This window comes from Salmo trutta, chromosome 37 (assembly GCF_901001165.1).
Source record: "Salmo trutta chromosome 37, fSalTru1.1, whole genome shotgun sequence".
NCBI classification, from domain to species: Eukaryota; Metazoa; Chordata; class Actinopteri; order Salmoniformes; family Salmonidae; genus Salmo; species Salmo trutta.
Window position 1 is genome coordinate 28,900,632 of NC_042993.1, and position 26,738 is coordinate 28,927,369.

At 42.3% G+C, this 26,738-nt stretch overlaps 3 protein-coding genes across 4 annotated transcripts in view; 2 read left to right on the plus strand and 1 right to left on the minus strand.

Moving 5' to 3' along the window:
• Nucleotides 1–2,585: 2,585 nt before the first annotated feature.
• Nucleotides 2,586–11,365, minus strand: cyp4t8 (cytochrome P450, family 4, subfamily T, polypeptide 8). Of its 2 annotated transcripts, XM_029737877.1 has the most exons (12): nt 11,090–11,365; nt 10,774–10,918; nt 10,607–10,651; nt 10,185–10,312; nt 9,448–9,584; nt 8,898–9,052; nt 8,400–8,506; nt 7,798–7,988; nt 6,538–6,671; nt 4,578–4,642; nt 3,999–4,081; nt 2,586–3,267 (listed from the first exon to the last, which is right to left on the minus strand). In XM_029737877.1, the coding sequence occupies exons 1-12, from the start codon at nt 11,279–11,281 to the stop codon at nt 3,090–3,092; spliced, it is 1,560 nt and encodes a 519-aa protein (XP_029593737.1). In that variant the 5' UTR covers nt 11,282–11,365; the 3' UTR covers nt 2,586–3,089. The 2 variants fall into 2 exon arrangements, with proteins under 2 accessions (XP_029593737.1, XP_029593738.1); XM_029737878.1 differs by lacking the exon at nt 10,607–10,651.
• Nucleotides 11,366–12,696: 1,331 nt separating this feature from the next.
• Nucleotides 12,697–16,097, plus strand: LOC115177265 (mediator of RNA polymerase II transcription subunit 18). The gene is made up of 3 exons (XM_029737880.1): nt 12,697–14,272; nt 14,527–14,629; nt 15,100–16,097. Exons 2-3 carry the CDS (start codon nt 14,557–14,559, stop codon nt 15,651–15,653), a joined length of 627 nt encoding a protein of 208 aa, XP_029593740.1. The 5' UTR covers nt 12,697–14,272; nt 14,527–14,556; the 3' UTR covers nt 15,654–16,097.
• An 8,847-nt stretch (nt 16,098–24,944) lies between these two features.
• LOC115177264 (forkhead box protein O3-like) overlaps nt 24,945–26,738 on the plus strand; it is a 33,755-nt gene continuing 31,961 nt past the window's right edge. The window contains exon 1 of the mRNA XM_029737879.1: nt 24,945–26,688. Coding sequence (XP_029593739.1) covers nt 26,194–26,688 — 495 coding nt within the window. The 5' untranslated portion in view covers nt 24,945–26,193. The remainder of the gene's footprint in view (nt 26,689–26,738) is intronic.

Sequence of the window (26,738 nt, forward strand, 5' to 3'; positions counted from 1 at the left end):
GCCAAAGAGTTCATTCTTGGTTTCATCAGACCAGAGAATCTTGTTTCTCATGGTCTTTAGGTGCCTTTTGGCAAACTAAGCGGGCTGTCGTGCCTTTTGTGAAGGAGTGGCTTCTCTGTCCATTCTACCATAAAGGCCTGATTGGTGAAGTGCTGCAGAGATGGTTGTCCTTCTGGAAGATTCTCCCATCTCCACAGAAGATCTCTGGAGCTCATTCAGTGACTATTGGGTTCTTGGCCATTTCCCTGACCAAGGCCCTTCTCCCCCGATTGCTCAGTTTGGCCAGGCGGCCAGCTCTAAGAAGTCTTTGGTTGTTCCAAACTTCTTCCATTTAAGAATGATGGAGGCCACTGTGTATTTTTTTAATATATAGATTAGCAAAAATTACTTAACTTGTTTTCGCAGGAAAAGTCAAAGGGTCTGAACTTTCTGAATGGACTGTACATTTATTTTTTAATCTGTTAAATATGTAATGTGAAAACTGTTTTGTACAAGATGGATTATTATAGGAATTGACAAAAGTAGATCAGAGTTTCTGAAAAAAAGATGTCTGTTTTTCCTAAAGACTGAATAGGTTTATATGGATAAGAGCGTCTGCTAAATGACTTAAATGTAAATGTATATTTTTACAGTGCTATCAAGATGAGTGCAGCAAGGAGAGAATTTAATCTTTACTCAGTTTACATTCACAATCAATCTCAGTAATTAACAGTTAATAGACTGCGCATATTTAAATATATATTTAAATACTGTCTTCCCATTATAAAAAAGATAGCAGTTTAACTTGTGAGTTGAAACTCTGCCTGAATGTTAGTGAGTCCTGAAGTCCTCTAGATTGTACATATCGCAATGTAAATTGGCCTAATCTGAGCCACCGATAAAATGGATTGGTCACATGAGTTAAGACTGTAAGGTTCTCAGTTGGTGCAATTTGATGTTGAGTATTGTTTTACAGGCCTTTTGAAATGATTAAATTTCAAATGTGGTACACATGGTCCTGCATCAAAGCACCCATAAAATCACTCTCAAAATTGAGCTTCTTGAGTTCAAAGAACTGTTAGTTTTCACACCAGCAGAATACATTCTTAGGTTGCCCCCTTTACTGGTTAATGAAACATTTGTGGTATTTGAGAACTTGCAAATGCCATGCTATTTGCATCAACTTTATACAGGTGGACAGACACGTGTACCCAGACCTTTTGTCCCACTTTCGGATGATGTTGGCTTTTTTTATTCACAAAGTACACTGTAAATAAAAACTGAATTTTGTCACAAACATTGATTTTTTTTGGTGCGGTTTACATGGTAGTAGGCCTATATCTTCAAACGCCATGATTCAATTGGGATTTGGTCAGTTATTTTTTAATTCCAAGGATAGTAGCCATCTTAGTATTAAATACCAGTATCTACCAGCAAGTTGCATGAATGAATGCCAAGTGTTAGACCTATTACAGAATATTCCATAGACAAACATTGACCAGGCAGACTAATTTGTGAGGACTTTGAACACAGTCATCAGTGTTGGTCAGAGCATGCCAGCCTGTCGGTTATGTGGTGGAGGCCAGCCGAAACCGCACTTAGTGTTTCTCAATCCATCGGCTGGCAGATGCCCATAAAGTGTGACCCTTCACTCATGGCGTGGATGCTAACTGTTGGGTGGTTAAGACTTCTTTACATACTCATGTGACGCCGTAGCAGGGTTGGGGTCAATTCCATTTCAAATCCAGTCAATTCAGAAAGTAAACCAAATTCCTAATTGAAGAGAATTGGAATTTCAGTGTACATCCTGAATTGACTCCAACCCTGTACCATAGCATCTTGGGTGTATTTAGGGATTGGAAAACACATTATTGCAGATAGAAATAGACTGGATAAAAATGACTCGATTCCCTATTCAGACTATTTCTGTTCTACACAACACATTTCTATCTGAACGTTCTGCAACGTTGCATCCTCCTGCACAGGCCCCTGATGTGGCACCATGTATTTCCGACCATCTGTTTTTCAGTTTTGTTCCTCAAATCACCACAAGGAAGGAACACATTCATATCACCACATGGTAGGGTTTACCATACACAATGATAAGTATTGTAAAAGGGATAGTTTACTCAATTACAAAATGACATTGGTTTCATTACCATGTAAGCAGTCTATGGACAAGGTATGACAGCAATTCCTGCTTTGGTTGAGTTTCTCTGGCACACCATTTTAGCATTTGTGGCACAAATCCCATTCATGGGACTGATAATAGAATTATTCATGCATCATGTCCAAGTCATCCAAAAGTATCTCAAATTAATCGTGAAGCTCAAGCTCACTTCTCGATTATTTGAACGTGTGAAAAATGCTGATATCGGTCCCATGACTTGAATGGGATAGCGTGTGGAAACGGTGCCATGGAAACTAAACCAGAGCATGGATTGCTGTCACACCTGCTTACAGGGTAAGGAAACAAATATTACGCTATGTAGATTCAAGTGACAATGAGGGAAGAAGTGTTTTAAGTTACCTGAGGTAGCGTGCTGGAAACACCATACAAAATACAAACTTGCGAGGTAAACCATATAGACAACAACAATGAGAAATCATGTTATAAGAATCTCTTATTGTTCTTAAAGGGACAGAGGTATACTCTCAACTGACCGGTCTTGAAAATACATTGATTTGAGAGAATGCAAATGAATGGATTACACCAACAATTTCCTGAGTGCTTTACGCCTCACGTATATTTGAAATACTGAGAATAACATTAAAAACTCAAACCTTTGTCTATTCCTTTTCAAAGGGACATTGACTTACCATAGGCTATATGTCAAAAGGAAAAACGAACAACATTTAGGCAGTTAGTTGCTGGTAAAATATTAGTAACATAAATTAGTGTTGTTCATCTTTGTAGAAGACATTCTATAAAATTATCTTTCCATGGATATTTAAATTAACATTCTGAATACAGCTTTGAGAAGTTAATATTTTCAAAATATTCCTTAAATCTAACATTTGTTTTATTTCCCATTTCCTGGCGAATTAGCATGTTAAAAACAAATTGATATGAACATTCCATAAACAGCCTAAGTGCAACTATACATTCCTTATGGTTCAAGATTGACAGGTTTGATTTTCAGATGGATCCCATTGAGTGAGCGGAGCACCAGTCTTGGAATCATTTTTGGTTTCTTCATTGGGTCCTCGGTCAGCTGATATCGCTTGAGTGTCTGTGCCACCACCACCTTCATCTCATTCATGGCAAAGTTCTGCCCAATGCAGTTTCTATAGCGGGAGAAGATATTGAGTCAGTGAAGTGTTATTTGTACATATCACCAATGCCAGTCCTGCACAGTAGGCTATACATTTGAAAGCATTTAGTTGTAGAACTACTGTACATTCACCCTGTGTAATAAATAAGTTATAGGTTTATAGCTCTTTTACTTAATAAAACATTACCATATCACCAGACAGAACCTACAACTCTTTGAAGTGAGTTCAGCCTGTGTCTACTCCACAGACCTATAATAACTACTGTTGTGTCAGAGGGGGATGGGATCTAGCCCTGATCCCAGAGGGAGATGGGATCTAGCCCTGATCGCAGAGGGGGATGGGATCTAGCCCTGATCCCAGAGGGGGATGGGATCTAGCCCTGATCCCAGAGGGGGATGGGATCTAGCCCTGATCCCAGAGGGGGATGGGATCTAGCCCTGATCCCAGATCCGTTTGGGCTATTTTGCCAACTCCTACTTTCATTGTCATGCCAAACAAGACAATACAAACAGATCTGGGACCATGCTAGGCAACATATTTGTCCCCCTCTGACACAACAATTGGGGTTAATATAGTTAGGTTGAATCTAGGTCACAGGCATCAAGGGACCGCAGGGCTCCAAAATCCAGTCAGGTAAATGAGTAGCTCTATACTTCCATCCTAGTCCCAGACTAGTAATGTGAGAACCAAACCCTGCTGCCAATGCTGCTCTCTTAAATAGTGGCACTGGTGTGGTAACGAACCTCGGGCCGGCAGAGAAGGGGACAAAGGCATGGGGTGATCTTTTTGCAGAGTTCTCGGGCAGAAATCGGAGTGGGTCGAATTCCTACGAGAATACAAAATAAAATAGAAAAGTAAATTGAAACAGTGGGAAAGACTGCATAGGTAGACAGCTGGTCCCAAATAGATTGTCTTGTTCATAGTCACTGCAAACATGACCATATGAGTTGGCAAGACAGCACAAACAAACCAGGCTGGTGAGACAAACTGCCACCAGGCTTGTATAAAGGGGCCTTGAAACAGGTTTCAGTTCCCTATTGTGCTTTCCCTGAATCTTATAGCGATAGATTAGTCAAAATCAGACCGATGGGCTTACAGCTTGGTCACAAGGATTTCATTACAAACTAACTCAGCAACAGCCTCATGTTGTTTCCTCTATCAACACTGCAGACCTTTGTCCTCTGTGGCCAGAAACACAGGATTTTATGATGCATGTTCGTTCAGCTGTTCAAGCTAGCATTTCTTCTACTACTAATCATTAATTATATTGACCCAGTTAAATGTTCATGAGAAAATTGTGTTTATAAAGATGGTGTGCATACGTTAGGATTCTCCCAAACGGTCGCGTTCCTATGAATGCCAAAAATGCTGGTTCCAACAAGACAGCCTAGAGGGAGTAAAGAGAGAGAAATTATATTTCCACAGTGTTAGTGCTTGACATCTGTTTTGTTTCCTATGAACAGAGTGATAATATTGTCCATGCTGCAAAAGGATCCATCCGCTGAGGCAGAAAGAGACACTATCTGGCAGAGGTGTGGACTCGAGTCACATGACTTGAACTCGAGTCAGACTCGAGTCACAAATATGATGACTTGCAACTCGACTTTAACACCAATGACTCGTGACTTGACTTGGACTTGAGCCTTATGACTCAACCTGACTTGATACCATCCCCAAGCCCAAATGTTAAAAATTAAGCTATTAAAAAAAGCGCATCAACTCTTCATTTAACCGATTACAGTTTGAATCGGACAGCAGCCAATCAAATTGTGCCAGCTGAGAAAAAGTTGTGCGTGGCAGTGCAGAGGAACGTCGGCGGGTGAATTCAGATGGAGCCCTTGGAAAGATGATACCCCAAATTATTATTTTCGGATATAACGATGACGCTGTATCAACAAAAAACGGATTGCAACTTGCAAAACATGCGGGAAGAAAATTATAGACGGAGGCGCAACAATTTCCAACTTTGTTCGACATTTGAAGCTGCACAAAGAACGGTAAGTCGTGGCTAAAATAGCAGACAGCTATACATTTTATTACTTTACTAGTGTAGCATGTAGGCTAACGTTAAATCAATGAGCCTCCACACAGTCAGTCAGTGCGGGAACGTGATCATTGCACCCAAGATTGAGCTACAACTGGCTAGGCAATTGGTAGCCTAAATCCTGCCCGATGTTACTGCTGTTCCTAAAACCATTGACATACGTTAGCCTACTGTAACCACACAGAGAGAGTATGTGTGTTAAGGTTGGGCGATTGTGTACAAGCCTACATCGCCCATTAGCGATCCTCGATAGTCGATAACTATTGGGGGGGGGGGTCTTTCTCATGGCTACCCATGTATTTCCATGGAAATATAACGTTTATTTGGAAAGTAATAAATATAGATATTTTTAAAAGCATTCAGGACTTGAGACTTACTTGTGAAACTATTTTTTATTTTACTAGGCAGGTCAGTTAAGAACAAAATCTTATTTTCAATGATGGCCTAGGAACAGTGGGTTAACTGCCTTGTTCAGGGACAGAATGACAGATTTTTTCCCTTGTCAGCTCAGGGATTCGATCTTGCAACCTTTCGGTTAGTAGTCCAACTACTCTAACCACTAGGCTACTCTGCCGCCCCAAAAGAACAATGACAATGACTTGGTCGCACCTGTGCTATCTGGACAGACTTTTTGTTTTTGGCAGTAATAAGCACGATGAGCAGAACATGGTGAGAATGCTCCAACAGCACCAATTCATTTGATATAAAAAAATACTAGGGGCCTGTTTCCAGGACAGAGATAAAGCCTAGTCCTGGACTAAAAAGCACTTTAAATGGAGGACCTGCAATTAACATTTTACTTAGTCCAGGACTAGGCTTAATGTATGTCAAAGAAACTGCCACTAGAAATACATAGGAATAAACAACTTCCAGCTAGTCTCTACATACTAACTAGTTGGTGACATAATCACAAGGCTATACGGAGAACTGGCTCTGGAGACAAACAAACATGAGTTAATATTTAATTTGTTATAGCCGGTGACTGAGGCAAAGGTTACGGAGGACTCCATTGCAACCACTTACGGCCTCATTTTAAGGCTCAGAGCCATTGTGCCTTTAAAACAATAATTTAAAAAGTCCCCCGTATGTCCTACCAGTGTCAGCGTGGGTTTGATTCCGACCCCACTGCCTGCGTGACCCACTCTCCTACCACTATCTCGCCTCAGTCCAATAAAATGTACAAAAAAGGTCCCCTTCAGTACATCACAATGCAACATTTTTTAAATGTACACATTTACCTTCAGGCACAGTCCTCCCATCGAAGAACGTAATGGGTTTGGTTATCTTCCTGGAGATCCCAGGTACAGGAGGGTAGAGGCGGAGGGATTCCTTTATGCACATGGTTGTGTACGGTATTTTACTGAGATCTTCCCTGAAGAATACAGAACATTTTCTTTATATCAATTCTCTTTTAGTAAACATGTGTGGCTCCAATCTAAGAGGAAATACAGACCTGATTTCCCTTCCTTTACTCTATCTATATCTAAAATAAAGGAACGGCTTTGGTAACTAGTTCCAAACATGGAGCCTATTGGTTGTTGTGTAGCCCTTAGCTGCAATCAATGACCAAAAGCGCCCTCTTTGGCCTCATGGGTGGAATGTTATTCATACTCATCGCCAAACCCACTGGCTCCCGGTCATCTACAAGACCCTGCTAGGTAAAGTCACGCCTTATCTCTGCTCGCTGGTCACCATAACTGCACCCACCCGTAGCAAGCATTCCAGCAGGTATATCTCATTTGTCACACTCAAAGCCAATTCCTCCTTTGGCCGCCTCTCCTTCCAGTTCTCTGCCGCCAATGACTGGAACGAACTACAAAAATCTCTGAAACTGGAAACACTTATCTCCCTCACCAGCTGTCAGGGCAGTTCACAGATTACTGCACCTGTACATAGCCCATCTATAAATAGCCAAAACAACTACCACTTCCCCTACTGTATTTATTTATTTTGCTCCTTTGCACCCTAGTATTTCTACTATTCACACTCATCTACTGTCAAATCTACCATTCCAATGTTTTAATTGCTATATTGTATTTACTTCGCCACCATGGCCTATTTATTGCCTTTACCTCCCTTATCTCACCTCATTTGCTCACATTGTACATAGACTTATTTTTCTACTGTATTATTGACTGTATGTTTGTTTTACTCCATGTGTAACTCTGTTGTTGTATGTTGTCGAACTGCTTTGCTTTATCTTGGCCAGGTCACAGTTGTAAATGAGAACTTGTTCTCAACTTGCCTACCTGGTTAAATAAAGGTGAAATAAAATAAATATCTCTGAACAATAAATCTGGACAAAACAGCCTTCCACTCCATGTCACTCTCCTCCAGCCAAATGAATGCATATCTAACATACAACATGACTAGGACAGTAAATCAGGCCCCGTATTCATAAAGCATTTCAGAGTAGGAGTGCTGATCTAGGATCAGTTTTGTCTTTTAAATCATCACGAATAAGAAGGGCGGGGGGGGGGGGGGACAGTAGAACCTACCATTCCATGGTGTCCCTCCCCTCCAGGGCGCTGATGACCTCGTCCCTGCAGATTTGCTGGTGCTCCGGGTTGCAGGCCAGGCTGTACAGGGTCCAGGAGATCCCACTGGCTGTGGTGTCGTGGCCCTCGAACATGAAGGTGTCCACCTCCGCTCGGATAGCCTCATCCGACAGGCCCTGCTGGTCCTCGTCCTGGATTGAAAACCATAAGGAACAATCAGATCCTTGCATGTTGTTCCTTGTTTGGCTTCATTTTATGGAAAAGGTATAACTCACACACCTATAGTGTTACTAGCCCGGTCCCAGATCTGTTTGTGGTCTTGGCATGACAATGACTGACAAGGCGTTGGATAGCACAAACAAACTGGCACTCAGGCTATAGTGTTACCAGTGGCACGGAGAGAGAATATAATTTATAGAAAATCAACTCCAGCACACTTGCGATCTTGAGGCTACGATGAGTTTCTTTTCGAACTGGCTTCATTCAATGACATAATATACCGTCGCCATTGTAGCCGTTTTAACTAATGACCTGGTTAGATGGCTGCATAAATGGCATAATGGTGGATAATAGTGTAGTAGCGTAATAGAGGTGTGACGTACTCGTGCGCAGAGCAGGATATCCAGAAAGTCCAGGTTTCTCTTAGCCTGTATCCTGCCCAGTTCCTTTTCGTCCTTCAAGGCTTCTTTTCGCTTTCGTATGATTTCCTCTACAAGCAGAAGGCATCAATCAAATTTTACATCAAATGTATTTATAAAGCCCTTTTTTTACATCACAGATGTCACCAAGTTCGATACAGAAACCCAGCCTAAAACCCCAAACAGCAAGCAATGCAGATGTAGAAGCATGGGGGCTAGGGAAAAACTCCCAAGAAACACATCATGGGAGAGCATCAGACATGGCAGCAGCAGCACAGCTCATTCTTATGACATGGTTATATCATGGTTAAGCCTATAGCTGTACACGAATACAAGATGTATAATCAATGGAAAATGCATACATGCTGCTTTTTCAGGGTATATTTGCTTTGTCAAATTCATACATCTAAATGTTTTCAGGGGATTAAGATAATAATTTCAACATTCATTCACAGAACACACCTGTATGACTGTGTGCAACATTGCATGCTTTCCTGTATTTGTACCCATGTGGGCTAAGTTGGAAGATCCACTCGCTGTGGTAGGGAAAGATCCGGAAGCGGACATTCACCAGATCACTGAGCTCGTACACAGCCTTGATGTACGAGTTGGTTCCACTGAAACGAGAGAAAAACAACAGAAAGGTATGAGTTACTTCCTCTCAATCATGGCTGATAGGCAGGGCCTTGGGTTTTTCCTGATCATGTGATCTGGCCCGAAAACCTCTGGGCCCGTATTCACAACAAGTCTCTGAGTAGGAGTGCTGATCTAGGATCAGGTCCCCTCTGTCTTTATATTCGTATTAATTATGATCTAAAAGGGAAATCTGATCCTATATCGGCAGTCGTACTCTGAAACTTTCACGAATACGGGCCCTGGGCCCTAGTTAAAGGACAAGAAAGAAAAGCGTTAGTATTGGGTTGGGGCTTTTACGCTGACAAGACAAGATATTCAACATGGGCAGATGTAAATGGCAGATGATGCAGTGGTTAAAAACATTTAACTGACTAACCTCTCTCCCCCTTGCACTGTCTGGCAGTTAGTGTTGGAGCTGAAGGCACACTTCATAATGCTGTCCAGTGTCATGAGGCTCACATGCTCAAATAACTCAAATGACTCGTCGAATTTTGAGTGAGTCTCCCATTTGTCCTGGAACAGAAAGATGACAGACATAGTCAACTTGCACAAGATGGACAGTGACATATAGTACATCACTGTAACGCCCTGGCCATAGAGAGGGGTTTTTGTTCTTTATTTTGGTTAGGCCAGGGTGTTACATTGGGTGGGCGTTCTATGTTCTTTTTCTATGTTTTTGTATTTCTTTGTTTTGGGCCGTGTGTGGCTCCCAATCAGACACAGCTGCATGTTTTTCCATTGGGGTTTTGTGGGTTATTGTTTCTGTTAGTATTTGCACCTGACAGGACTGTTTTGGCAGTCAGTTTTTCTGGTTTTTGTATAGTGTTCTCTTCGTTGTTATTAAATTCAAGATGAACACCAACTCCGCTGCACCTTGGTCTACTTCCGACGACAGCCCTTACAATCACTCTCTTATTAAATCACCCCTTTAGCTTGTTCATGCAGAATTTCCCTCCAAATACAGTTGTCAAACTATACAGCATTCTAATACAGTTGGCAGAATATGTAACTTTAACTCTTATGCAATTCGCTTTTTTGTATCCAGAAATTCCCCCCAAATCGGCTATGGTTGTCAATCTACACAGTAATTAGGGTAGAGCTAACAAAACGCACCAGCATAGTCTTGGCAGAATCAGCCATCAGTTTGACATAGGGCTTTAAAACATCGTAATGGAAGCCAGGGGTCAAGAGTCTTCTGTGGCGGAACCATTTCTGACCTTCAGACACCAGTAAACCATCCCCTAGAGAGAGAGAGAGAGAGAGAGAGAGACAGACAGAGAGCACGTCCTGAGAAACACGTATGTTGTACGTTCATGCAAAAGAATAGAACTAAAGAATATACATTATAACCATAACTGTATAATTGCCTAAGAGGCATGGGTCATAATGTTATTGAAAAGCAGAACTGCACCCAAAAGGATGAATATTACAAAAGGCCTATTCTTAACATATCTGCAGTTAAATACATAGAATCTAACTTTGTTGGTTCAATATTTGTAGCATATGTGACTTTGGCAAAGACAATGCAACCTTACCTATCCATGGAATTAGAAATCTATATAAAAAGTCATCTTTGGGCTCTATTAAGAAAGAGAGTGAAACAGGTATTCTATCGCATGTAGTGAGACTCCATAGATAGACATTACATAGATGCAACTAGTTTAAATAATTATGTGAGTCTTGTCGTTCCAAAGAGACAAACCTGTTGATGCCAGGATGGTTTTGACATAATCTGGGTGGTGAATATTGAGGAAGGAAACAAATGGACCAAACCACATTTGAAATGCAAGGGGGTACGATTCTCCCCATTTGACAACCTTATACATATCGGTCCCATCTTCTTTAAACTGCAAGACAACAGAGAAAACATGCACTTATATAACAAAGCAGCAAATGCACGAGCATGACAACCGAAACTTGCCTCTGAAGCTGATGGTACAAAGTTGCACAAGGAGGAAACAATTTTGCAGTCACTCAATGTGCACGTTAACGAAATTCTCATTTTAACCGAACGTTACCTCTCGGACATGCCCGAAAAGCCAGTGTTTTGGTGGTCCTGGGAATGTTTCGAGCGCCCGAATCCATTCATTCCTTTTGACAATAAGCTTAGAGATTTTAAGAACGACATAGACCAAGCTAAATATTGCAACCAAGTGATGAATGCGATAGGAACCCAGCGTCACTTTTTTCAACGTTTCAAATAACTCCATTGCAATGGACGTCTAACTGCCGAGGCTACCACTGACAACTTTTACAACACAAGGTGACAGTCTGGTGAGTGACATAACCGGGAGAAGCAGAAGAGACGAGGGTGGGTGGTTTGAGGTCATTTAGGGGCAGAGTCCTGCCTATGGGAGATAACACAGCACTCTCTACCAATTATTTACCTTCATGTATCTAATTCTTGTTTATTTTTAAATCCATGACATCTTCAAATATTCAGCTCTACAAATATCAGAATCATGTTTTTCTCCCTGACAGTTATTATGACTGATTATAGCGCTATATTATCAGGAGAACACATTACCTTGGGGAACACCAAGAAGAGGACACTGCTGGACAAAATACAACCAAATGTTGGACATTGGCCATCAACCTCTACTATAATATAACTATAGATTATATACTGTAGTTAGGTAGCACATGTTGACTTCCTGTTAACCCTTTGATTGGCTATCCCTCTCTGAAAAACAAAATAAAGGCCAAAATCTAGGCCGAAACATACTGTATCTATACCAAAATCAAATCTAGAATCGGCTTTCTATTTCGTAACAAAGCCTCCTTCACTCACGCCGCCAAACTTACCCTAGTAAAACTGACTATCCTACCGATCCTCGACTTCGGCGATGTCATCTACACAATAGCTTCCAATACTCTACTCAGCAAACTGGATGCAGTCTATCACAGTGTCATCCGTTTTGTTACCAAAGCCCCTTATACCACCCATCACTGCGACCTGTATGCTCTAGTCGGCTGGCCCTCGCTACATATTCGTCGCCAGACCCACAGGCTCCAGGTCATCTATAAGTCTATGCTAGGTAAAGCTCCGCCTTATCTCAGCTCACTGGTCACGATAACAACATCCACCTGTAGCACGCGCTCCAGCAGGTATATCTCACTGGTCGTCCCCAAAGCCAGCACCTCCTTTCCTTCCAGTTCTCTGGTGCCAGAGTGACTGGAACGAATTGCAAATATCGCTGAAGCTGGAGATTTACATTTCCCTCACTAACTTTAAACATCAGCTATCTGAGCAGCAAACCGATCGCTGCAGCTGTACATAGTCCATCTGTAAATAGCCCACCCAATCTACCTACCTCATCCCCATATTGTTTTTATTTATTTTTCTGCTCTTTTGCACACCAGTATCACTACTTGCATATCATCATCTGCTCATCTATCACTTCAGTGTTAATCTGCTAAATTGTAATTACTTCGCTACTATGGCCTATTTATTGCCTTACCTCCTCACGCCATTTGCACACACTATATATAGACTTTCTTTTTTCTATTGTGTTATTGACTGTACGCTTGTTTATTCCATGTGTAACTCTGTGTTGTTGTTTGTGTCGCACTGCTTTGCTTTATCTTGGCCAGGTCGCAGTTGTAAATGAGAACTTGTTCTCAACTAGCTTACCTGGTTAAGTAAAGGTGAAATAAAAAATAAAATAAAAAAATCTAGCAGCAATTGCAACGCAATGGAACCAACATTTCCAATGAAGGCTGATAAGCCTAGTGACTAATGACATGTTCTTGATTAACACATCAGCTTTTACCTTTGGTGATAACGCCTTGCAAGAAGCTGCATGCAAACCCACTGATGGAAAATGGAGATGCAGATCACATTAGTCAAGGACCCCATTTTGTGTCACTGACACCTACACCACAGCCTATGCCATTGGTTCTGAGGAAACATCTGTATGGGAGGTGTTCGTAAATGTTTATGTAAAGCATTATTTCTTATTTCTGTTTCATACTGAGTCAACTGTTAGATTTATAACTTCAGCTTCATTTCCTATAGCTTTAAATTACAAACATTAAGTGGCAGTTAGGCCTGTAGCCTACACATTTTAGAGCAGATTACTTGTAGTTGTTTTAAATACAATGCTAAAGTAATCTGCCTCAATATTGTTTATTGTAATCATGATCGCTAACTCTGCCATAATTATTGTATTTATGGTTTGGGCTTCATTTCCAACATCAGGTAAGTGTCTGAAATTTACAAAAACATTAATATCGCTCAATACTTAGCTGAGTGAAACTACCTGGGGGTTAGAATTCTCACATATGTATTGGCCTTTATTGAAAATTCACAAGGCTATACAGTGTTTAACCTTATTGTACACTGTTATACAGCCAAACAATTAGTATACAGATGTACCACAGAAACTTAAACAAATATATGTTTTCGAATACTCATTGATTGAATTCAATTTCAATATTCAAATGTCTCTTTGGATGTTTCAAACCTGCTAATCAGTTTAATCAAACTGGACATGCATTGAGGGATTTGTTTAAACTATTTATGAAGCTGAATTAACATTATATTGTTATTGTTTTCTATAGGCGTAAGAGAAATGGATAACTATTTCAATCATCAATCCATCATTTATTCATCCATAAACACTTTATAAACAGTACTTTCATGTAATGCTATTGTACTTTCTTATTGTTTTTATCAATCTGTTGTAGAATCTTCAAGTCCTCTTCGCATACCGCATTCCTGGCACAGTATAAACCACTGTAAAAAAAAAGAAAATGAAGAAAGTCTGCTCTATATCTCAAAAAGCATAAAGCCTGTGTATTTAGATGTCTATACAAGTCATTTGTGACATAATTGTAAACAAGTTGCTGAAATGTGACATTTTGAACTCATCATCGATCCACTGAGTTGCTTTCAGAACACTCTACAACGTTTCCGTTCTTGAATGCCCCATGCTCCAAACCGCTGCGCAATGTGCATGCGCGGATCTGGGTGAAACGCTAGATAACTATCTAGCTATTCTCTCCATCACATGGGCTCAATCAACTCTGTTCCGTCACTGCTGATAGCGGCATCTGTGTAGCTGCCTAGATAGCTACTTTCAATTTAACCTTATTTAGCTATGAGCTAACGTTAGCTGGGTTGCAAGTTAGCTTGAGTTGGTGCAGTGCAGTTTGGGAAGGAAGAAGCAGATACGCGGCAGTTTAAGGCCAAACATAAGGCAAGTATAGTGCATTATTTCTCAGTAACTATCTTATCGGTGAGTTGTAACACTTTCTGTCTGTAGTTTATTTGGCTGGCTAGTTAACTGGCTAGCTAACTTTGAATACAATTCTGTCTAAACTAGCTCTAACTAGCCTGCTAACTTAGCCAGTCAGGAACGTTGGATAGGTTAGAGGCATTCATGAAACAAATATGTTTATAGTCACCGTTAGTCTGTAACACGAAGTGTTTTCATTTTTCCCATTGATCTAGTTAACGTTACCTGTCTGACACTGACGAGTGATGGAGGCCCCACCAGTGTCAGTGCTGCCCATCACGGGGGGCACAATCAACATGATGGAGTACCTGCTGCAAGGTGAGTCTGCCTAGGTCGAAATTCTAGCGTCTCCATTCTGTATTTGGGTGTCTGAAGCGTGGTTGGTTCTTGTAGGGGTCTTGGAAAAAACATCCGGATCATATTGAATATAAATATTGTAATGAAACAGGCAGGGAGCAGGTCTCGAACCCTCAACCTTCTAGCCCGAAGTCCAGCGCGCTGTCGACTGTGCCGCAAAAGCATTCTCGAGCGGCAGAGTCGATATCCGCGTTTATAAACCCAGGGTCGTTACAATATGTTAAGGTGAAGACCCCATACCAGCTCCTGTGCTGTGGCTTGGTCAACTCTGTATCAGTTGCTATTCAATAATTGAAAAGTACAGTCTGTTTCCATTGAGGACTTTTACGTTTCTGAATTGGCATTTCAATTCACTCTTAAAAAGTCCAAATGACAAGTTACGCTTGTAAATGTAACATTGATGACACTGTTCTGTCATGTCGCCACTCAAGGCAGCGTCTTGGACCAGGCCCTCGAAAGCCTATTGCACCGCCTCCGGGGCCTTTGTGACAACATGGAACCCGAGACGTTCGCCGACCATGAGCTGGTCTACCTCCTGAAGGGCCAGCAGGGCAACCCGTTCCTGCTGCGCGCCCGCCGCTCCCTCTCCCACCCAACAGTTCCCTGGCACCTGCGCTACCTGGGCCAGCCGGAGGTGGGTGACAAGTCCCGCCACGCGCTGGCTCGCAACTGTGTGGATGTGGCCGCCTCCCACAGCCTGCCCGACTTCCTCAACGAAATGGGCTTCCGCATGGACCACGAGTTCGTAGCCAAGGGCCACATTTTCCGTAGAGGCGTGCTCAAAGTGGTGGTGAGTAAACTGTCACGCATCCTGGTCCCTGGGAATACAGAGAACACGGAGCCACTGTCACTCTCCTACCTGGTGGAGCTCAGTGTGTTGGCCCCCGCGGGCCAGGATACCATGTCGGAGGAAATGCGCAGCTTCGCCGAGCAGCTCAAGCCCCTGGTTCACTTGGAGAAGATTGACCCAAAGAGACACATGTAAGAAGGGGTGTGTTAAGATGAGCCTCTGTTGGCAGTCATGGACAAGGTGGAGTTTTTATTAAAATGCATTTTATTTACATGGGTCTTAGTTTTGTATGATTCCTATAAGAAAGCTCTTTCCCACACTCCTTTGTCTCTGTTAATGAACTCCAGGTCTCACAATCTTGATGTGTATCTCGTACATTTGGAGAAGGACCACCTGTCATTAGGATGTTAGTAGTGTTTGAAAAGGACTTCACAGGAGGATTGACACAGCCAACATGGACGATGTGACAAATGAGGCTTTGAACGAGTCAATAAATAACAATGTTTCTATTCAGTGCTGAACTCTTAGCACATTGGTTTTGTGTGATGCTGATAGTGCTTTGTTCTGTGTTGGAGATGTTTCCGGAGATGTTTCCAGAAATGCACAGCTAGGGTGTTTATTAAACATGATTTTTCTCAACTCAACTGTGTCCTCTTGGTTTGCAGCACTCAACAGATGCGGGTGCAGCAGTACACAACATTGTGGAATGTTCAGACAGGCCAGTTTGTTCTAATCTACATTCACAACATGTTCTGACATGTAGAATAATGAATCATTACATTTTAAGTCATTGGGGCTCCGAGTGGTGCACCGGTCTAAGGCACTGCATCTCAGTGCTAAAGGTGTCACTAGAGACACCCTGGTTCGCTTCCAGTCTGTATCACAACCGGCCGTGATTGGTAGTGCCGTAGGGCAGAACACAATTGGCCCAGCGTTGTCCGGGTTTGGCCGGCGTAAGCCGTCATTGTAAATAAGAATTTGTAACTGACTTGTGTAGTTAAAAAAAGAGCGCCTTACATGAGCAATTGGGTATGCCTTGCCTAAGGACACATCGACAGATTTTTCCACCGGCTCGGGGAATCAAACCAGCGACCTTTCGGTTACTGGCCCAACGCCCATACCTGCCGCCGCATCATTCCAGCTCCCATACCTGCCGCCCCATCATTCCAGCTCTATTAATAACAGTTATGTCTGCAACATTCCCCAAAGTTTGTCTTCTACATGTGACCCTGTTGACAGGTGCCATTTCCATTGTTTGCCACTAGGGAGCTCTCCTACTCTATTTGTAAAAACCCGGCCTTTCTGGTTAGAGCCAGTTATATCTGCACCTAGATCATCTACACAGGAGCCGTGGTTGCCATGGTAATAATTAGCCACGAGATCTGCACATCTCATCCCACAACTCTAATTAGCTTTTTCAATTGCTTAATTATACATATACCTGTGAAAGCTTTCCCTTTCTTCTTCTCACAAAAGCATTGATTTCCCTTCCCCTCTCATTTCTCTTAACCCATTAGTACATCAATGGCAACCTGAGCGGAGGGAGGCTCTTGTATGTACAAGACTTGAGGCCTCCGGTTGTTTAATCTACAGTTATTTCAAAATGGTCTTGTCTTCATTGTATCATCTCCATTCTGGGCTAGAGATCAGTTTTCTGCTGATGCCCTCCCATATACAGTGCATTCGGGAAAGTATTCAGACCCATTCACTATTTCCACATTTTGTTACGTTATAGCCTTATTCTAAAACTGATTAAATATTTTTTTTCGTCAGTGTACACACTACCTCAGCATGACAAAGCGAAAACAGGTTTTTAGAAATTGTTGTACATTTATTAATACACAATTTGTTTTCAGACCCTTTGCTATGAGACTTGAAATTGAGCTCAGGTCCATCCTTGAGATGATTCTACAACTTGATTTGAGCACCTGTGGTAAATTCAATTGATTGGACATGATTTGGAAGGGCACACACCTGTCTATACAAGGTCCCACAGTTGACGGTGCATGTCAGAGCAAAAACCAAGCCATGAGGACGAAGGAATTGTTCATAGAGCTCTGAGACCGGATTGTGTTGAGGCACAGATCTGGGGAAGGGGTACAAAAAAAAGTTTTCAGTATTGAAGGTCCCCAAGAACACAGTGGCCTCCTCCATTATTAAATGGAAGACGTTTAAAACCAAGACTCTTCCTAGAGCTGGCTGTCTGGCCAAACTGAGCAATCGGGGAGAAGGGCCTTGGTCACATGGTGACCAAGAACCTAATGGTCACTCTGACAGAGCTCCAGAGTTCCTCAACCATCTCTGCAGCACTCTACCAATCAGACCTTTATGGCAGAGTGACCAGGCTGAAACCACTCCTCAATAAAAGGCACATGACAGCCCGCTTGGAGTTTGCCAAAAGGCACCTAAAGGACTCTCAGACCACGAGAAACCAGATTCTCTGGTCTGATGAAGCCAAGATTGAACTCTTTGGCCTGATTGTCAAGCGTCACGTCTGGAGGAAACCAGGCACCATTGCTTCAGTGAAGCATGGTGGTGGCAGAATCATCCTGTGGGGATGTTTTTCAGCGGCAAGTACTGGGAGACTAGTCAGGATCGAGGGAAAGATGAACAGAGCAAAGTACAGAGAGATCCTTGTTGAAAACCTGCTCCAGAGCACTCAGGACCTCAATCTGGGGCAAAGGTTCACCTTCCAATAGGACGACGACCCTAAGCACACAGCCAAGACAACGCAGGAGTGGCTTCGGGATAAGTCTCCGTAATGTCCTTGAGTGGCCCAGCCAGAGCCCGGACTTGAACCCGATCGAACATCTCTGGAGAGACCTGAAAATAGCTGTGCAGCGACACTCCCCATCCAACCTGACAGAGCTTGAGAAGATATACAGAGAAGAATGGGAGAAACTCCCCAAATACAGGTGTGCCAAGCTTGTAGCGTCATACCCAAGAATGCTTGAGGCTGTAATCACTGCCAAAGGTGCTTAAACAAAGTACAGAATAAAGGGTCTGAATACTACAGTACCAGTCAAAAGTTTGTACACTCAGTGTCACCAGCAAAGCACCATCACACTACCTCCATGTTTCACAGTGGGAACCACACATGCGGAGATCATCCGTTCACGGCAGTTGGAACCAAAAATCTCAAATTTGGACTCATCAGACCAAAGGAAAGATTTTTACACGTCTAATGTCCATTGCTCATGTTTCTTAGGCCAAGCAAGTCTCTTCTTCTTGTCGGTGTCCTTTAGTAATGGCTTCTTTGCAGCAATTAGACCATGAAGGGTTGATTCATGCAGTCTACTCTGAACAGTTGATGTATCTGTTCCTTGAACTCTGATGCATTTATTTGGGCTGCAATTTCTGAAGCTGGTTACTCTAATAAACTTATCCTCTGCAGCAGAGGTAACTCTGGGTCTTCCATTCCTGTGACGGTTCTCATGAGAGCCAGTTTCATCATAGCACTTGAGGTTTTTTGTGACTGCACTTGAAGAAACTTTCAAAGTTGTTGACATTTTTCGCATTGACTGACCTTCATGTCTTAAAGTAATGATGGACTGTCGTTTCTCTTTACTTATTTGAGCTGTTCTTGCCATAATATGGACTTGGTCTTTTACCAAATAGAGCTATCTTCTGTATACCACCCCTACCTTGTCACAACACGACTGATTGGCTCAAATGCATTAAGAAGGAAAGAAATTCCACAAATTAACTTTTAACAAGCCAAACCTGTTAATTGAAATGCATTCCAGGTGACTACATAATGAAGCTGGTTGAGAGATTGTCAAGAGTGTGCAAAGCTGTCATCAAGGCAAAGGGCGGCTACTTTGAAGAATATAAAATATATTTAGATATTGTTAACACTTTTTTGGTTACTATATAATTCCATAAGTGTTATCTCGTAGTGTTGATGTCTTCATTATTATTCTACAATGTAGAAAATTGTAAAAAGAAAGAATAATCCTTGAATGAGTAGTTGTGTCCAAATGTTTGACTGGTACTGTATGTAAATGTGATATTTCATTTTATTTGTAATTTTTTTTTTGGGGGGGGGGGGTCATTATGGGGTATTTTTAATACATTTTAAAATAAGGTTGTGATGTAACAAACGTGTAACTAGTTACAAGTGCACATGTCCAATGCTCAAACTGCGATATTTAGATTTTTACTTACCCATAGTCAGACGAACTCAAGGTTACCATGTTTATTCTCTGCGTGCAGTTTGCATATCATTAGCTTAGCGCATTTGCTGGAAGTCTTCCGGTACAGTAGCCAGCTGTGGGAAAATAGACATTCTAAATACTCCAAGGCTGGGTGGTTGGTCATGTATAATCTTACAAAGCTAAACATACTGTAGTCATCGATTATTTTATGAATGACTTACTTTTACTGATCGTAAGAAATAAGAATCTATCCACTTCCTTATTCATTCTCCGTTATCGTATAGAGATTGCAAAGTTGTATCTGTCCCATTATGGTGTCTGTGAGCGCACGGGCAGTGCCATTGAGACCGATAATGGAAAAGTAGGTAAGTAGAATAATGACCTAAATTGTGAAATCTCGCAGGGCACTGTCCCTGCTTTAACTGAGTAGGCAGTTCAATGTGAAGTGGTGACTGTCTGAAAGGAGGGTTTGGGAAGCAGGTGGCTGTCTACTCCTTGACTTATTGCCATGTCAGGGTTGGTGAGCAGTTTGACGTTTATTGTCATGAATCAGAACTGTGCGATTTCGGCTAGATGGGCCAGCTGCAAAGTCTAAATTGTCTGGTAAAAATTAATGAAAACAAAAATAGCCTTTTCGGCCTTAATTTAAGGTTAGGCTTAGGCATTAGGGTTAGGGCCTGCTTTACAACATGTCTGTCTCCACTTCCATTTAGTCTGTTTGTAATTATTCAAATACAGCCCTTTTCTGTACACAGTATTCCATAGTGGCTGATTTATCAATGAAAGTACAAGATAGAGATACAGCCCTTCTTACCACTTTGACCAACAACCAAAACCAGAGTCATGGTCCTAAGGACTGAGTCTGGTGTTTCCTGTTACCTATAAAGTGAATTATATATTAAAGAAGCAGATGCCTCTTGCCCAGGGCTGTTTATGTCCAGGCCATCATACACATTCTGCTGGCTTTATTCCACTTAAACTTGTGTTTAGTAGCCTGATTTATGGTCATGAGCCCCCCCCCCCCCCACCCCCTCTCCCCCTCCTCCGCGCTGCCTGGAGAGCCCAGCCAGGCTAATCAGCTGCTTGGCATCGGGCCCTCTCAGCCATTGTGGATCCTGCCAACCAATGGCTTCTTCTTGTGCTAGTGAGTGATTTAACTCACTGCTGGAGGCAGAGGCCAAGCGATGGAACCACAGTTTCTTAGAAAATAGAATATAGAGTTCCTCCCAAAAACCAGATTAGACAATGAGATAATTGTAGTAGCATGACCTCATGGGTTGCACACAGTCAATAGTAATGCTCATCATTTGTAGTCAGTAGTAAAGCGTATAGCGATCTGTGGCTCAGCAGAAGGTTATGGGCATCTCATATACTACCCCTTTTAAGAAATATGAATCGTATTAATCAAGGATTGTCAGGATAATGTACTTGCAGATAATGTACTTATATGCCCATTGTAGAGGAACATGGACATTAGCATGACCTTTCCATTCCTCATCTCACTCTCCATGACTCTAATAAGTGTGAAATCAATGCGTATAACCCCAATGCCATGTTCATGTATTTGACAACCAGAACACACATCTATGCCACCTTATCATCTTCTGCCACCCAAAGAAACAGCCTAGTACGGGAGAATCTTCAAGGAGATTTTTATCATCCAGACAGTGTTTAACTTGTAAATAGGATTAAGCGGGCCAGTATCGTATTAGTTAAACCTCTCACTGTCGGAGCCCTCGAAACAGAGGAGAGAAGCTGTTACCTGCGCTCCACTTTTTTCCCATCTCCTTTCCATTCTGCTGCATTCCATCTTAATTATAGCCTCTTGGCTCCACTCATCTTTGTGCCTCTGATTATTATGTTCATACCAGGAGGGGCCTGTGCCAAGATCTGTGCCACAATAAGCCTGACTCCTTGCCCAGGGCAGGAAGTATTTAAGTCAGCCTAAATTGGGCCGGTGCCATAGAGGGGGTGAAATCCAGACTTGCCTACTCAGGAACATTCTTGATACTTGGAAAGGAAAAGGAGCCTCTCTCCTTCCTGTGTTATTGGGAGCCCATATGCTTGGTGAGGGAGGCAAACTGTGACTGAAGAGGAGGGAGGCGTTTTCCTAGGACGGACATTGGTCTCCCCAGGGCCTCCTTGTGGCTCCTCCAACTTCCAGTCTTCTACTCATCCCAGTACCACCAGAGCGACAGGGGTACATGGCTCACTTATGTAAAGTTGTGAGGTTACTGGAGGTGGGAAGAGGAATGATGGGTGGGTCTTGGCTGTGGGGAAGTGGGAAGGAACCCTTTTATTTATTTTTTATTTTTTGTAAGTGAATGAAATTCTACTGTGTGCTTCTTCGGTGTGTCAATTTACAGGCACAAAACATGCCTTGTGCTGTTGTGGAGCAGCTCTCAGCCCAGCTGCCCCGCTTGCGGCTGAAGTGGTTCGTTGTGGTGAACAGGCTTTTCTAAGATCAGCCACAGAGAGCGCCTGCAACCAGCCCTCCTGCCTCGGAATGTCTGGTATGGGAACCAGTGTAAAGCAGCCTGCCTGGCTACGTCTCCTGACAGTGACATGGCCTCCCTCTGTCTCTCCACCTCTTCCTGGCCTTCCTTCTTCTCCCTCCTTAGGTGTGGTCCTCTTCCAAAGCCTCTGGATTGGGTGCACTGTCTCTCATCACCTCTGATTAGTTTGTTCTTTGTCTGAGTAGTTGTTCTTGTTGTGAGACATGTTATGCAATGCTGGCCGAAACTCCATAGCTTGGAAATTGTAACTTTTCAGTTTCTGTGAAGAGTGTATGTCCACGCCCCGCGAAAATCTAACTAGCATAGTAAAAAAAAATCCCCATAAAATCTGTCTGTTAAGGTAGAGATACAGTATTCGTTTTTTTTTGCATGGGATGCGTCTCAATCTACCACATCCGTTGATGTCGGCCTTCATCATCTGCGGTGAAAGGTGGCAGAGCTACAGCGGTATTTGTTAGACCAGGAGACATCCTGAAAATCGGTCTTCTCACCAAAACGTCTGTAGCGCCCGAACGGTTTGCCCTAAACACTAATATAACCCCTCTATGGAAAGGTGAGACTCTCACGAACACGTTGGTTGTTTTGCTCTAGGATGCCCACAAGACTCATCTGAAAAAAGGGGGTTCAATAATAATAATTTCTTGATTTTAAATATCTCAGATATAGGACAGACACTTCAAAACAAACTTGCTTTTGATTTATTATATTTTATTATTTATCTGTTTATCCATGTATGAATCTGTTATTCAATGCGGTTCTATGGGCTAACAGCAGTAAGGCCAAATTCAATGTTTCATCAAATATAATTGTTTGTTAGTTTTTGATGCCCAAAGGGGCCTTACATTTCTAACTCAAATGGCTAAATGATCCTTGGTATGAATATCTTAAAACAATTCCTTATGTTAGCTTAGTAGATCGCCCCCAAGCTTAGACTCTGAGCGGTTAATTAAATATTTAAATTAATATGAATAAAATGATTTTATGTTCAGAGGTTTTCCTCTATATTAGCAATATAATATTATGACTGTGTTTAATTGGATGGGCAATATTTATTGGTCATACCATGACACACTATGGCATATCCTTCCAACTCACACGTGCTACATTTGACATGTACAATTTCACAACTGTGACTGCATTTTGTAGACGTGACTGTGCAACTTTAAATGTACTTACTGTAGTAGGTGTGCTGGGTGGGGATTTGGTAGACAATCTCAGTTTGTACTTTAAATAGATGTTTTTGTGGGTTGGGATCTTTGTGGCCACTTATATCACTCAAGGAATATGTGAGCGCGCATAGTTTTTTTTTTATGTGTGCTGTCAGTCCCTCAAGTAAACAGTGCTATTCGACCCACCATCTAGTATTGTCCTCAGAATCAAAAGCTTCTGCCAAAACCTTCAATCATGGGTAAAATGATGTAGAACATTGACAACCCCTTTTACAGAACAAATAAATACAATGTGAAGTAATTCACAGGTGTGTGTGTGTGTGTGTGTGTGTGTGTGTGTGTGTGTGTGTGTGTGTGTGTGTGTGTAGCAATGACTGTGGGTTGGTAGTGTAGACCTAAGTATCTCATAACTGGTGCGTGCAGACATTCCGTAATGGCCACGACATTGCCCAACTACTCACCTGATCCTGGCTTGGTTACTTCATTAGACAATGGGTGGCAAGCCAACATGCAGCCTACAGGTCCACCCTAAACAATTTCAAGATGGAAGATTACATTTTATTCCTGACGAATGGAAAAACATTTAAAAAAAAACAGATATTTAAAAGTCACTGCCCTAAACCTGAATCTATCCTGTATTCTATTGAACACTGTATTAATGAGCAACCCATGTACAGTAAATTAGATGTGTCCATGTGTGTAATAACTGTAACAGAATTGTAAAGCAAGTTTTATTTATTTGGTGAAAGTACAGTATGGGTCGGATATGTTGCACAGCATTTGGGTATATGTTTTCCATTCCTGTGTGGTTAAAAAATGCATTATGGGTTAGGCAGCCCCCTATGTCCATTTTTACTTTTCTGGTTTTATGTAGCTTATAGGGCTAGTGTCTGTTTTTCAAAACGCTGACCCATATGTTTTGAGTTAGACAATGAACACCAGAGTGTCTGATTTCTCTATTTCCCTGACTGTTAAATTTTGCAAGTCTGGATTACTCATGATGTAAATACCCCAAGTCCGTGATGACTCTTTGGTTTTGTTCACCCTTGACTACTACTGTCAGTGGCAAATGTGTGACGCAGACGCACCACCAATACAATTATAAATTATCAGTCAAAATAAAGGATACTACATAGATTACGCCATTCATCTGAATTAACCCCGTATGCCATAAATTCAGCCAATGGACAACGTGGTCTGAAACACGATAGCCAATCGCATCTAAGCAACGGAGCAATGCGCCCGCCCAGCTGTCAATTTGATACATGAGGAGGCGGCGCCATACAGTGAGGCGTGGTCAGAGTCCCCTCGGTCAATGTAGCAACTGGTAGTTAAGCACACATGGGTCAAACAGGGGCTGCCACTGGGAGTCTGACATCCTCAACAGTCATGCCTGCAGTGTAGAAAGAAACAGGCAGCTGTGACGCATCGAAGCTTGGCAAATGCGGTTTTAGAAAATTATGTGCTAAATTGTGTGCTACCTAAAAAAAAAATCCAGTGATGGGGGGAATAGAGCAAAGATGATTGAACAGCATGTAGCTATTGCATTTGTTCCTCACTCATATCGGATTATAATCTGGGGTTACCTAATCTCTGGTAATCTGAACTAAATCTATCTAATTGTGGTAGAAAACTACACTCCCGCTGTTCTGGTGCACCATCAGAGATGCTTTGCGCATCAATTGGTCTTTTTGGACACCGTGCCGCCAAAAGGAAATGATCAACTGATTCTCCAAGACTGATCATAAGGACATTAAGAGAGTATATCTGCACCAAATTCTCGTGAGTGAAATTAAGGCTAAATGGAATCTGGAGACCAAAGGTCGCATTAAAACGCGCAGCAGCTGCTTTTCCAGAGATTAAGAACATGTAGCATATTTTTCACGTTGAAACATTTTATTTGCCATGGATATTTTTCTACCGTTTTATGATGGGGTTGATATTATATGTGAGAGAGTTCGGGCCGGGGTGTTGTAAGCGTGTTCTGGGAGTAATGTGCGCATCATCCAATGGCAGCATCTATTCCACACCACAGCGTCAGCACGTCATCAGTTCACATCTACGAAACGAGTTTTATTAAATGAGGACATGTGAGGGGATCTGAGAGTAAGAAAAACAGATTGGCGATTAGATAGGCTGCGTGTTAGAAATACTAGAGGCGAGCAAGACGTGTGATAAATCATTTGATCAAGTGGACAAGAACAGACCGATGCTGGACTGTGCACTGTCTGGAAGTGTCGCTTTTTAAAATACACATGCGACTCGATTTTTGTAAAAGTATCCTTGCAATTGAATTCGGAATCGTTTGTGTGTGACTGTGAATGGATTTGCATTTGCCAGCCTTATTCCGCGAAGACTGGAATATGTAATGTACGATAATCACACATCATCGCTTGTCTGTGCTGTCTGGACAATCTTGTTGATTTAAACATTTATTCCTGTCTATGTTTTGGCGGATTCTTTCGACGGCTCTCTGCATCTCCATTCTCGTTATATGAGGTATCATCTGTTGCTGCAGCCGGATTAACTGACATTGTCATGCATTTGGATTGACTCTAGCTGCTGGACATGTGGGCAATCAGCAATTCATAATTTCCCCAATTGAACATGTTTTATTTCAGGTAAAATGGGAGAACGATTATTGTTACTATTATTGCTACTCTTATCGTTACATGCGGGTCGGTGATAGCCTACTGCAGACGAGCCATTCAAAATCGTCCATCTCCACAGCAGCCGGCTTCTCTGAGATTGTTACTTTATTGAGTCAGACTGTAATATCCCCGTCACGATACGGATTTCGGCTTGAAGTAGGTCTAGTATTGGAGACAATACGTGAATTGTGGAGGTATTGCATTTCTTTCGAACCCGGTTATTCCTTCACAACTGAGGATAAATGTTGATGATGGAGGACGACGAATTAGCTCATCAGGTTGATTCGGATTTCGAGCCGCAAAACCGGCCTCGCTCGTGCACTTGGCCACTGCCTTGTCCCGAGGATTTCCCCGAAGTACTGGAAGTCAATGGGGGTCTTCCACTGACCACCATCAAGGTGGAACCAGATGACAATCTATCCGTTTCAGCGTGCAGAGCGGGGAGAATGGGTGGCACCCCGACGGAACTGAAGCATCCAGCAGTCGCCCCTGCTCCCATCGGCGCGACGCACCCATGCTTGGCCGGCGCGGCACTTGATGTGACTGGACAATTGCGCAAAGCCAAATCCTCGCGGCGGAACGCATGGGGTAACCAGTCGTACGCGGACCTTATCACACGAGCCATTGAAAGCACCCCTGAAAAAAGACTCACGCTATCACAGGTCTACGATTGGATGGTCCGCTATGTTCCCTATTTCAAAGATAAGGGCGACAGTAATAGTTCAGCTGGATGGAAGGTAAGCGCATGTCTACAAATGTTATAATAGGAAATACTTTATGTCGATAT

What these genes read in the sequence shown, in the direction of transcription:
- cyp4t8 (XM_029737877.1), bottom strand. Translation starts at nt 11,281, where the DNA reads ATGGAGTTATTTGAAACGTTGAAAAAAGTGACGCTGGGTTCCTATCGC. An exon ending in ACAGTGCAAGGGGGAGAGAG is followed by an intron (nt 9,053 to 9,447) that starts GTTAGTCAGTTA and finishes CTCTCGTTTCAG; the next exon opens with TGGAACCAACTCGTACATCA. An exon ending in CCCTTCTCTGCCGGCCCGAG is followed by an intron (nt 3,268 to 3,998) that starts GTTCGTTACCAC and finishes CTCCCGCTATAG; the next exon opens with AAACTGCATTGGGCAGAACT.
- LOC115177265 (XM_029737880.1), top strand. Translation starts at nt 14,557, where the DNA reads ATGGAGGCCCCACCAGTGTCAGTGCTGCCCATCACGGGGGGCACAATC. An exon ending in GATGGAGTACCTGCTGCAAG is followed by an intron (nt 14,630 to 15,099) that starts GTGAGTCTGCCT and finishes TCGCCACTCAAG; the next exon opens with GCAGCGTCTTGGACCAGGCC.